General features: G+C 39.8%; 1 protein-coding gene across 1 annotated transcript; it reads right to left on the bottom strand.

Moving 5' to 3' along the window:
* Nucleotides 1-1,803: 1,803 nt before the first annotated feature.
* On the bottom strand, nucleotides 1,804-5,745 carry LOC139717739 (uncharacterized). The gene is made up of 2 exons (XM_071629240.1): nucleotides 5,585-5,745; nucleotides 1,804-3,503 (listed from the first exon to the last, which is right to left on the bottom strand). The coding sequence occupies exon 2, from the start codon at nucleotides 3,466-3,468 to the stop codon at nucleotides 1,804-1,806; it is 1,665 nt and encodes a 554-aa protein (XP_071485341.1). The 5' UTR covers nucleotides 3,469-3,503; nucleotides 5,585-5,745.
* Between the last annotated feature and the right edge of the window lie 7,013 nt (nucleotides 5,746-12,758).

Here is a 12,758-nt window from a genome sequence, read left to right as displayed (position 1 = left end):
GATCTGCTACCAGTAACGATGTCTCTTCAGTAACTTTCTTTCGTTTTGTTAACCCTTTTAGTGACAATGAGTCAACTGTGCACAAATTTTGCACACAAACATATGAACAGGTAAGTTTAAGTGAGGGAATAGAAAGATCGGTTTGTTGAAAAGAGATCGTGGTGCTTTTCTCATTTTCATGAGGAGCCAGCATTGTGACCATATTCTTAATATCAAAGGGCAATTCCAGACCAGCTTGTTTGGAAGTTTACTTTGAAAAGAAAGAGTAACATTTGTTTAGTATAATAATGAAAATTTGATCAAAATCGGACTTAAATGAGAAAAGTCATGACATTTCGAAGTTTTGCAAATTTTCACCGACCAGTAATTGAAGAGGTGTTATGAATACGCAAGTATTATGTGCGTTGATGACGTCATCGCCTGACATCTTGCAATCATCATTTTTCTTTTTTTTAACGCAGTTGCGTCCCAGTCTCAAATCCTAATATATCTGTATGATCATTATTTTGAAGTTTTCCGCCAGGAGTAAGAATAAGTTTTACACTTTAAGAGCAGAAAAAAAAGAATTGATTCTCGTTAATAGGGTTTTAAACATCATCAAATTGTGAGGTGCTGACATCAGCTCATTCATTTGCGTATTCATATCAACTGTTCCAAAACCGTTTGGAAATTTGGCAAAAATAGCTTCATTTCACAATTTCGTGGCTTCCCCAATTTTCATCCGATTTTGATCAAATTTTCACTGCTGTGCGTATGAAATATCCCTCTTTCTTTTCAGGTAACCTTTAATTGGTTCGAAATTGGTTCAGGCTGGTAGGACTTATTTCGCCCTTTGTCAGGTTTGATCTCAACACAATGCTGTTCATTCTTCTCGAGGTGAGAACAATAATGTCATGTTTAGTTCTGGTGGGAAACTACATCCGCGCGGCAGGTGAATCAATCGGACCTTGAATTATCACGACATGTGAACGGAAATTAATTCTACGATGGAATGCAGTATTCACGTGATAGTTTGATAAACACCAGATCCCCAGATGTGACCTGAATGCATGTAGGCCCACAAATACCTAAAGCAGAAAAGCCATCTGGTGACAGAAGGACTATACTCAGATAAAGCCCAGAAGCTTCATTTGTGAAATTAGAAACCTCCACTTAAACCTCAGTCCCGAGAAAAAGTTTTATTACACATTGAGAGTCAAAAGTTTCGCAGGTGGTGAACATGACATAATTCGTATACGGCTACGTAACCGTGAAATTGGTTATACACTGTCTAGCAAAACAAACGGTAACGGATGTATACTACTGTTAAAATTTCGAATGCCGTTGTAGAAATAAAACAGAAAGAATGGTTAAGATTCTTTATCCATGTGTCTGAATATAAAAAGATTAACCAGATATAAGATGTTTTTTTATTGCCTTTGTCTATACATGCAGGTCAGACTGTCTGCTAACACCAGTCCTGTCTAACTACATGTACTCTCTCTACCCCATGTCAATGTCTGGATATGGAGTGTTGTGTTACATTACAGCTAATACAGGACACACGACAAGGCAATTGAGACGCATTCACATCAAAAGCTCAATTATTGTTTCAAGAAAGCAAAAAACAATTACTAACCACTCTAATTGAAATATCCTTAGAAATCGTTACTTTGAGGATATCAGGCTAATGCTTATAATGTAAACTTTTTCTTATAGATCATGATGTTTCTTCCATCACACAAAATGAGTTTACCATCAGAGGTGAGGATGAGTCCTGATAACACAACATGGCAGAGTCCTTCATTTCTTGTATCCAATCCCTCACAGAGTGGCAGGGACAATTCTCTTATTCCCGCCTCGCCGTTTGTAAGACATACGATCAATGGAACATACATTGCTCTCTGCATCGTAGCATACAACATACGGGTCATCGGTCAAAGGATCAATAGCCACATTCCAGATTGTATCACTATGTTTTATCCTCATCTGGTCTCCCTGACGATCGATTACGAACAATGTGGTGCCATCTAAGGAATATGTGAATACGATCAACCGACGAATAGCTACGATCTTCCCGCAGGTCATAACTCCACGCATCCTGATCATATTCTCAGACTTGCATGTGATGACACTTTCGATCTTTCCACTTTTCGAATCGATGACGAAGATAGACGGACCAGCCTCACAAGCAAGGAGCTTACCATTCACATCGACGGCAACTTCTACCCTGGCGTAGTCTGTCTGCCTGTCTCTTGGTATGTCCAGGTGTCTGAGGAGTTGCCACTGTCTGTCGTACAGTGAGATGCACTTGGTCAAGACTGGTCCCGAACAGCCTCGCCGCCCCTTGCCACAAACTATCGTGTTGTCATCCAGTAGTGTACATGAAGCAATACATGTTTCACTGTCGTTCTGTATCACTTTCTCCGTCTTTTTGGATCGGATATTTGTCACATATGTTTGCACCTTGAATGAAGACCAGTCTGAAATGACCACCTCTTCTTCGTTGATACACCCCGCTATCATTGGGAAGTCTACTTCCTCTGGAATTTCAATTGAGTCGCTGATTTTCCACTTCCCACCACACCAATCGACTCTCCCCTTGTAACCCTTGCCTTCCTCACTTTTCACAAATCGGACAGTTTTCACTTTGCTTGAGATGCCTTCAGGGTTCTCCTTATCCTTCCTCTCATCAGCTGACCCAACGGCCAGGTTCAGTGACCTTACGAGATCTTTCCCTCCCTCGATCAGTCGTCTGTTACTGAGGAGAAGGGTTTCAATGTCACTCAAAACTTTTCTCATGGCGAACTGACTCTCCGTAATTTCATGGTGACAATGTTCGAATTTTCTCGTACACTCATTACATATATCTGTCAGTGAGATCAATAATTCTTCTTGTACTTTGGCTATTTTCTCTCTTTTTGCTCTTACTTTATTACGGCTCTGTAGCAATCTCTCTTCTTTTTTCTCATTGATTTTAGAAATTTCTTCTTCTGCTTCCTGTTTTATTACGTCTTCCTCTCGCCGCAAGGTGGCGTCCTCGCGACGCAGCTTCTCTTCAAAGAACAATCCTATTTCTCTTTCCACCGACTTCAAGTGATTGGTCGCATCAAATTCTTGTTGCTTGGTATGCTCTTCCAGGTTTCCCAGTTCAGCCGTCTTTTTTGTTGCCATGACAACCAGGTCTCTCAGAGCAGTCTTTCTCACAGTGACAATGTCATCCAAGTCGTGTAGAACACATGGCTGTCCATGTCGGACGATTGCACAGGACTGGCAGATTCCCAGATCGTGCGAATCGCAATAGAATTTGATGGCTTTTGCGTGTTTTTCACAAAACCATTTCTTGTCTTCCTTTCCAGTCTTGATTGCGAAGTCTTTCTTTTCTACGCATCCATCACATAGCATTTGTTTTTCTTTTACGTTGTACATCGCTCCAGATTTTTTTCCACAGTCGACGCATTTCTTGTCCTCCTTGAAGTTTGCTGCCATGGTAACGTTGAAGTGATTCCTGTCATTTGTCGACACTAAAGGAAAAACCACAAAAATCACAGCGTTTCACAAAATACAATCGAAAAATTGCCAATTGGGGGTTACAAAATGTGAAAGACAAATAAATCTATCTATGATGAACTGTAGCATAGTAGTGTGATGGTCATGAAATACGGAATTACAAGGGACACCCCTCGTAAACAAAAGACAAACAACAAACAAAAACAGATCGAGAGTCATTAGATCGGACCGTATGATGAAGACAGGAAAAGACTCATAGAACGAAGATCTTTGTGTTTTTAACCACCAGTTCTATCATTTGCCACGAACATATTAATCATTATTTCATCTACTCTCAGTGATCCTCGCACAAATCTTTACTTGATTTTCTTCTTTGGCTAGAAATGAAATAATACACTCAGCCAAAAAGACAAGAAAAAGTAAACACTTTTCCATGCAGTTCATATTTTCATAGATTTTGATAAAAGATCATGGTGTTATACAATATTTAAGGCTATTTAATTAGTAATCAACCTGTTAGATTTAAAGCATGAATGAACACATTTGTTTTTGTCCTCCAAGGCACAAAAGTAAAAATTGCATAAATTGACACAATATTGACATTAATATCTGTCAAACTCAACGCTTAAATGACATTGAGAGTGAACCGCAAAGGTGATAGAATTAACAGAATTTCTTTATTTCATATTTTTTATCTAAGGAAATTAAGAACTCATGAAACCAAATTAAGGACCGAGTATTATTTGATATGTTCTTAATTTGGAATAAACAGTTCAAATTTATATCTCGAGTTGTTACCGTTGCTTCTTCTAGTTTGTCATTTGAATATACATTTAACAGACAATTCTTCACTTTCTTATTTCTTTTTTTGCCTTTTTTTTTCATTTTTAGAGGATTTACAGAGGCATTATAGAGATAATAGGTTGGTTTTTTGCACATTAGTTTGCATTTCTTTTTGGGTTGAATATGTCTTTTTGTTTCATTATCATAATGTCATGAAAGAGCAAATATGCTTGAATAACAACTTGAATATTTTTGCAATTTTTACTGTTGTGACTTGGAAGAGAAAAACGAATGTGTTCACTCATGAGTAATTTTTCCTCTTTTATTGACCTTCTATAGGTTGTTAGCCAATTAGATACCTTTCACATGGTACACAAAACATTAATATAAACCAAACAGTTCATGAGAGAGATGAACTTGAAAAAGTGTTACTTTCTTGTCTGCTTAGAGTATAAATGTGTCCTTCGCATTACATTATTGACAGGGGAAATGGGTGGTATACTCGTTAATCAAATAAAATCACAATTCATAATATTATCAGCGTTGTATGAGTAGAAAGTGTTGACATCATACAAGTTCATTTTCATTATATGGACGAACCCGCCCTCATAGCAGGGGTCAGGCTGAGGCGCATTTTTTTTTTTTGTAATGACGATGGCCCTGGTAACCCTAAGGGGTTAAACCTTTCGAGCTAAACAATAAGTGGGGTTTATGACTTGCAGCTAGCCCCTATGTAGTGCATTGTGGCCTTTGAAACTGTAAAGACCCTCTGTGTAACCTCTCTGGGATTCCCCGCCTTGCCGGACAACAATCCACGAATGGGTACATCACTATGAGTAGCTAAATATCTCAAAAAACAACCAAACTGGAAATATTCCGTCTTTAGGATTATGTACATTGCTCTATTATTATGTCAATAAAATATGTTTACTATTTGTTTCAGCCTGGCCTTTGCAGAATTTCAGACACTCGTGTAGAAGAATCACACACGGTGGCCAGGTTCGGTGCACCTTGTACAGTACATTGTACATAGAATGGATGTGTGTACTACAAGGAATTACGATACGTTCGCACCATAGACATTGTACACTCTTTATTCTGTATACGATTATTACATTTATTGTACGATACGATCACTGTGTGAAGACACCTACTGAATATTACACAATTGACACGCAACAAGGCTAAGAGCTTGATCGCAGTGAGATGGATCTTTAAAGGAACTATACGATTCTGTTGTATTGACAGATGAAGTAAGGTAAATGAAGTTAGGCTATAAAGGGTATACAGGTGTATAAATACAGTGTATTACCTATAGTCTCAAAGACAACGTCTATTATACGTCCTCCGTCAGTCTGGTGTATACCCCTATCAACGTTGGCAGACTCAAAGGCGATGAAAGCTGCATGCGCACAACCATGGAATGATTGACACCTTGATAGTGAGTAAAAGCAGCGAACAGCAGCAACTATGTTGATGCTATCCACACATAGCTGTGATCAGTCGAAAAGAAACAGTCCTTCAGATGATTATGTTCAACTTGAACAGTTTGCTATTGGGAAAACGATGTTTGGCGGTTGTACACATTCATACCTAACGTCTATAAACCGGAATTACCAGACAAATTATTCATTGCTGAAATGTTCAAGTACAAAGTTCAGGCAACGGGCTTTTGAATGTGTTCATTGTACCGAGGAGTTCAACACTTCAGCGCTCATCTTAAAGCAAGCACAAATACGTATAGACTGACAATTAATTTCTCCAAACTATTATGTGAACACACTCACGCCCACACACATACATACTTACGCACACACACACACACACACTCACACCTGTATACATCGTATACAATACTCTCTGCATCCATACATTGTCTTTCCTCCCGAGAGGTAATGCCCCAGTCACACAGTGCTTTACGATGGATTACGTCCGCCGCGGATAGATACGAATGAGTGGACGCAGGGGGACGCAGCGTGGACGCAGGCATCCGCAGGGACGTATGTAGACGTAACTGTCCGTAACTCATCCGTAAAGAAACGCAAAATGACGTCGCCGAACCTGCGAAATTTTGAAATGTTCAAAATTTCGCAGAGGGACGCCACGGACGCAAACTTACGCAAGTAACCGTAACCAAACGTAACTATCCGTAACTGAACGTAACTACCCGTGGCTTGGACGCAGACCATCCGCAAAAAAATTACCTTCCGTCCGTTTGCGTTCGCTTACGTCCACCGTAAGTATCCGAAATTAACCGCAAGTTAACGTATCACAACAGTTTTGCGCGCCTACGGATATTTACGGACAGCTACGGATGTTGCGGACAATTACGTCCTTCCACGTTTTCCGTTTTCCACTCGCATGGGAACACAGAGACTCGTGGGAAGGCACACTACTCCTGTTGCCAAGCTGCAGCGCCTTTACCTGAAGGAATGCTACAACACAGTCGGAGCGGTGGAAAGGCAGAACTGCATGGTCAAATTATGAAATTTCTCCCACAATTAATGGTCATTTTAAAGGCAGCCGATCGCCATCCCTAATCATCCAGTTTTCCAATCCCTCCACTGGCTCCCCATCCATCAACGTATCACTTTTAAAATCCTCCTTATTGTTTACAAGATATGTAATAATCTTGCCCCATCTTATCTTAAAGATTTAATTTCCTTCCGCTCCTCCACTTCAACCCGTTCTCTTCGTTCTTCCTCCGCTCTCCAATTATCACGTGGTCCCCGCACCTGTACACGTTATGGTGATAGGGCCTTTTCAGTTATTTCCCCACTTCTTTGGAATGAACTCCCTTTTTATATTCGTAACGCTGAAAATGTTGATAGGTTTAAGTCATTGTTGAAAACTCATCTGTTTACACAACCTTAATTTTGCTGTTGTTGTTGTTGTTGTCGTTATCATAATATGTACATAATGCTGTATTTTGTTTTTACGTTATATATATTATTTTTCCCCGATTTGATGCGCTTAGAAACATCAGTATTAAGCGCTATATAAATGTTATTCATTATCATTATCATTATCATTATCATTATCATTATCATTATAATGGTACGTAAACTCCGAACGACCGAAGTTTGTGCATGCAATTGCGCAATGCTACCACTGAGACAAGTGTGTGTGTGTGTGTGTGTGTGCGTGTGTGTGTACGCATCATACACAAACATTGTCACCGCGAGCTACGGTGATTGGAGGAGAGACTGAGGCCAGAAGACGCTGCGGCGTGTGTGTGTGTGTGCGTGTACGCATCATACACAAATATTGTCACCGCGAGCTGCGGTGATTGGAGGAGAGAGGCCAGAAGACGCGTGGTTCTTTCGGCCTCTCTTCATGTGCATGCGCACTGAGAGTGTGCGTCCATTCGGAAGCTCTCGTGGCTCGCTTTGACAGCCATTTTGGGTTAGGAGATAAGCACAGGGAGCTCTCTTGTAGCCTACCGTACTTTCGCTGACTCATTGAGCCAGCGCTATTCTCATTCGGGGGTCACTACATTTGATACAGAATGGGGGAGGCAGCGTGTTGCGTTCGTCTCCGTGCCGCACAAACCACTCGCCACGACCGAGTGTCTTTAAGTGGCACCCATTAATATCATGTATACTCATGACATCGGTTGACTCTTGGTGCTGAACTTTTTTTTTTCTTGTACTCTTCGAATGTATATTTTTGAAAAAAGCAATATTTTGGGTAGGGGATGGGGAAAGCATTTTATTCACTTTTCCGGCCGGGGAAGGTGTGGGACAGGGGCAACTATATAAAATGAGAACGAATTTAGTATTTCTCTATAGTCTTACCCATGCACTTTACGCTCCATCGAATGTGTATTACATTTTCTTTTTTGATAATAATAATGATAATAATAATAATAATAATAATAATAATAATGATAAGGCCTTATTTACCCAGGGTAGCCAAGTCAAGATCGGCTCGGTTGACCCATTTAACCTATTTTCAGTCCTCACACAAAATCAGTGTGTGCGACTTTTTGTTCGTTTTGTGATGCACGGTCACATAATTATATTCTTTACATTTATGACGTTTATTCATATTTGAGTTGCACGAACAAAATTCAAACTTCAAGTTCAAAATTTCATATATCTTTTATTATTGTAAAGCAAATTTAAGGATTACGATTTTTTTCACAACTTGTACGTAATTCAATTTCAGTTTTCCCCAGTGTACAATGTAAGACAGTCCAAAATGTGATAACCTTGCTGTCATAATACACTGACTTAGCAGGAATCGTAAGAGAAAACGAAATTGTCCATAGTTATTAATAACAATCTGTAACTATCCGTAACTATCCGAAAATATCCGCAACTGTCCGCAAGTGTTCAGAACTATTATGTGCCAATTCGTAGGAATATCCGCAAGTGGACGCAAGTATTCGCATCTGGTCGTATCTGTCCGTATCGCCCGCATTTTTTGCCCGCACGTTTTGTACAAATTTCTGGTGACGGCAAAGGACCCGCGGGCGTCCGCGGAAAAAATGACTTTTTTGGACGTAACGCCGGACGCAGAGCATTATGTGACTGGGGCTTAAGTCTCTGTCACACATTCCCTTACGTTACGGGCACTTGCAAGTATCGGCAGGGTCGTAAGTAGACGTAACTGTCCGTAGCTGATATAGTGAAACGCAAAATTACGGTACCAAGCCTGCGAAATTTTGAAATATTATTTTCTTCAGCACGACGGATGCAAACTTACGCAAGTGATCTAAACTACACGTTAACTATCCGTAGCTTTGACGCATAAAATCCGGCAAAATATTTACCTCAGGGAAGAGATCCTTGGGTGTCCGCGGTGAAAAAAAAAGAAAACGCAATGTCCGACGCAGAGCATTATATTGTCAATACATTGTTCTAAAATGACGCGTGAATAAGACTGCTCAAATATGAAATGATATCCCGCGACAGTGGACAGAAACATTATCTCTTCTCTCTTCATACATAAAAATATGATATTCAAGTAACATTCAAATCAATTCAATTCAAATGAAATTTTATTTCCAATAGCACTTTTCTGTTTATACAAGTTCAAGGGGGAAAAGTATAATCATTATAGGAATATGTTCTTCTTACACAATCACGTAAAATTATTTTGTATCTTGAGCAGTGTACCTTGTACCTTGACTGGCGGCTTCTTCAGATCGCGACGTAGATGGCGGTATGACGCTGGACGTGAGAGAGGGATGGGATCAAAATGTGAGAGGACATTATTGGCTCCAGTCTCTATTCATTGTGGTAGCGGTTCTCCTGATGGAAATTACCTCCCTTATCCATTCTGATGGGCGCTATCTTTTTTTTTTTTTTGCCAAGAATACGGCTCTCGTTCCCTTGGATGGAATGGTTACTGAGGTTCTAGGACTTCTCCCCCGGAGGACAACTCCCCCGGGGACTACTCCCACCTGACAACTCCCCCGGAGGACGTCTCCCCCGGAGGACTACTCCCCCGGAGGCGATTTTTTTTTTCCGTAACCCTAACGCGTCGAAATTGCCAATTGTGTCACTTGAGCAAAGACTATCGGTGAACAAGTTGGTTTTTGTACGCATGTGCGTGGACTTACCATGACTTGGGCAGTTTCGTAGCTCCATGGTAAGGCCAAGGAGGTACTAGGCGTTGAGTTTGTACTGTATATCTACAGTACCACTGGCATGGTCGTCTGCTAACTACAGAATCAAATTACAATGTGAGAATGGGACGCCGTCCTTCAAACAGAAACATAACAACGGGTTTATGGGTATATGGGTATGTGATGGGTGTGTTTGTGTGTTTGTGTGTGTGTGTGTGTGTGTGTGTGTGTGTGTGTGTGCGTGGTTTCCACTTCACATGTCATCGGCATCGCGTTCGCCTTTGCCTTAGCTTACGTGGTATTTCTGTGGTTTTGTTCGCCGTCTGCTGACACTTTTCCTGTATCTCGCAAGACTTGCGTTTCTAGGATGCATGCAAACTCGACGTTGTCATCAATATCTTGCAAAAAGTAAATTTGAAATCTAATTGAAGCTTGGAATAGATTAAAATCAATATCTTGCAAAAAGTAAATTGGAAATCTAATTGAAGCTTGGACTAAATTAAAATCAATATCTTGCAAAAAGTAAATTGGAAATCGTATTGAAGCTTGGAATAAATTATAATCAGAGTATCATATTTAGGCCAACAGCTGCAGCATTGCTATTGTTATCAACATTGATCATGTTTATTAAGCCCCACAAAATCAGATTCAAAGTGGGCATTGGGTCTTGGGTAGATGAACTACTGGGTTAATTTGGGTTTATCCTCCGACTTCACGATGATTCAGAAAGCCGTAGTATAGGCTCCTTTTTAGTTCAGGTTCATATATATCAAGATATATGATTACATTCTCAATAATATAACATCCAAGATGAAGATGGGGGAGGGAAGAGAAACTGTGGGGGGGGGGGGAGCTATAGTAATCATCGATTTTGATCGATAATCTCTCTATAAATAGTTTTATTTAATCAGCTTTAAAAGGGCATTTTGGATCGGCCAAAAATCAAAAGATGTGCTATTTCCAACAAATTCTATTCATTTTCCCAGTCCATACATGTACAAAATTGTTCTAGTATCACGGTTTGAATTGCTCTATCAATATTTTTTTTTTTTGATTTTCACTTTATCATTGCCAACCCTATAGTCCTTCTCATCACGTACCATCGTCACCTCTACCACCTTTGAAGGAAACCAAAACCCAAAAAGAAATGTGGATTGAGTGAAAGCAGCAACATTAGTAGAACACATCACTGAAAGTTTAAGGAAAAGCGGGCAATCAGTGCAAAAGTTATAAATTTTTAACGTTTTGATGTTGGAACCACTGGCTGCATGACATCAGGGGTGGGCAACAACATAAAGAAAATATAAAGAAAACAAACATGTTTTCACTTTTCTTGAGTAATGGAAGAGCATTTGATTAACCACTTTCAGAAAGTAGGGGGAATGATTACTACCCTCAACATAAATTATGTCAGTATCAATTAAGTGAGGGAATGTGTAATTTTATTGATTTTTTTTTTGGTGTGGAATTCTCTTCATATTTTCTTTACATTGTTGTCCACTAAAGACGTCATGGTCTCTAGTAGTCTCTTTATTAAGTGATTACAACACCAAAATATAAAAACGAATAACTTTTGATTGTCCGATTTTTCCTCAAACTTTCACTGATGTGTACTGCTAATGTTGCTGCGTTCACTCAATCCATATTGTTCTTTGGGTTTGGTTTCCTTTCCCAGGTCAAAAAACCAGTAGAAACCAGTAGAAACTAGTCAGCATTTTTAACTGGTCGTTACTGGTTTTAACTGGTCTTAACTGGTTTCAACTGGTTCCAGTTGAAACCAGCAAGGTAACTCTAACTTTCCAGTAACAAAATGAGCAATTCTAATTGAAACCAGTTGAAGACGTACTGGTACCAGTTGATACCAGTTTAAACATACTGGTACGAGTTTATACCAGTTGAAACCAGTAAAAGTCTACTGATGGCCAGTTGTAATACCAGTTCAAGCCTCACTGTACCAGTTGGTAACAGTTTCTGTCGGTTAAAGTTTTACTGCATGGTATACTAGTTGATACCAGGGGGGGGGGGGGGGCGTTTCATCAACGAGTTCGTCGGAGGTTTTCACCGACAAATTTGCTATCAGCCAATCAGACGCAAGGATTTCAGTAGCTTTTAACAGTTGTCGGAAAAACGTTTCATGAAACACCCCCCAGTTCAAGTGTCATTTTGTACCAGTTGATACCAAATGAAGGCTACTGGTCTATTATAAGTTAATACGAGTTGAAGTTCCCAGTTGATACCAGTTCAAGTCTTAATGTGTACAACGGTACCACTTGATATATTAACCAATCATCACTATACCATCATTGCTTTTATCGGATTACCATGCACGACCATAAACATCATTACTATCATTTCATCTTATCATCATCACCACGATTATCACTCGTATTACCATCGTATACATATCACCACAAGCAATGAATCTTCCACCACAGTAGTTATAGTAGTCTAAATGGTGACGCCCTATGGGAAATCGCGTGTTGTAGGCGAATCGGGGGTGTTCACTTTCCATAGGCCCTGTGTTAAAGTTGGACTTAGAATTTCTCCATAGACGCTGTAGTTAAGAAATTGGTCGAAATTTTTTGGTGACGCCCTATGTTATAACGTGTGAAGTGATGTTGATATTTTGTCTAAGTCCGAGATATGTTGGAACTTAGAATTTTTTGGGTGATGTGTTGAGTGAATGGGTGAACATGTCTTGGTGACGGTTGTATACAATGTTATAACGTGTGATGTGGTTTGCGTGTGAAGATTGTACATGAATGTGTTAGTACCGGTTTTGGTGTTGCGTTGTGTGCGTGTGTGCGTGGTGTAATGGTCCTATGTTATAACGTGTGATGTGATGTTGATATTTTGTCTAAGTCCGAGATATGTTGGAACTTAGAATTTTTTTTGGGTGATGTGTTGAGTG

The sequence above is a fragment of the Diadema antillarum genome, unplaced genomic scaffold (genome assembly GCF_040938485.1).
Source record: "Diadema antillarum isolate AM-2024a unplaced genomic scaffold, OU_Dant_1.0 scf00000081, whole genome shotgun sequence".
Lineage (NCBI taxonomy): Eukaryota > Metazoa > Echinodermata > Echinoidea > Diadematoida > Diadematidae > Diadema > Diadema antillarum.
Note: the sequence above shows the minus strand (reverse complement) of the source record. Positions and strands in the feature narration are given on the sequence as shown.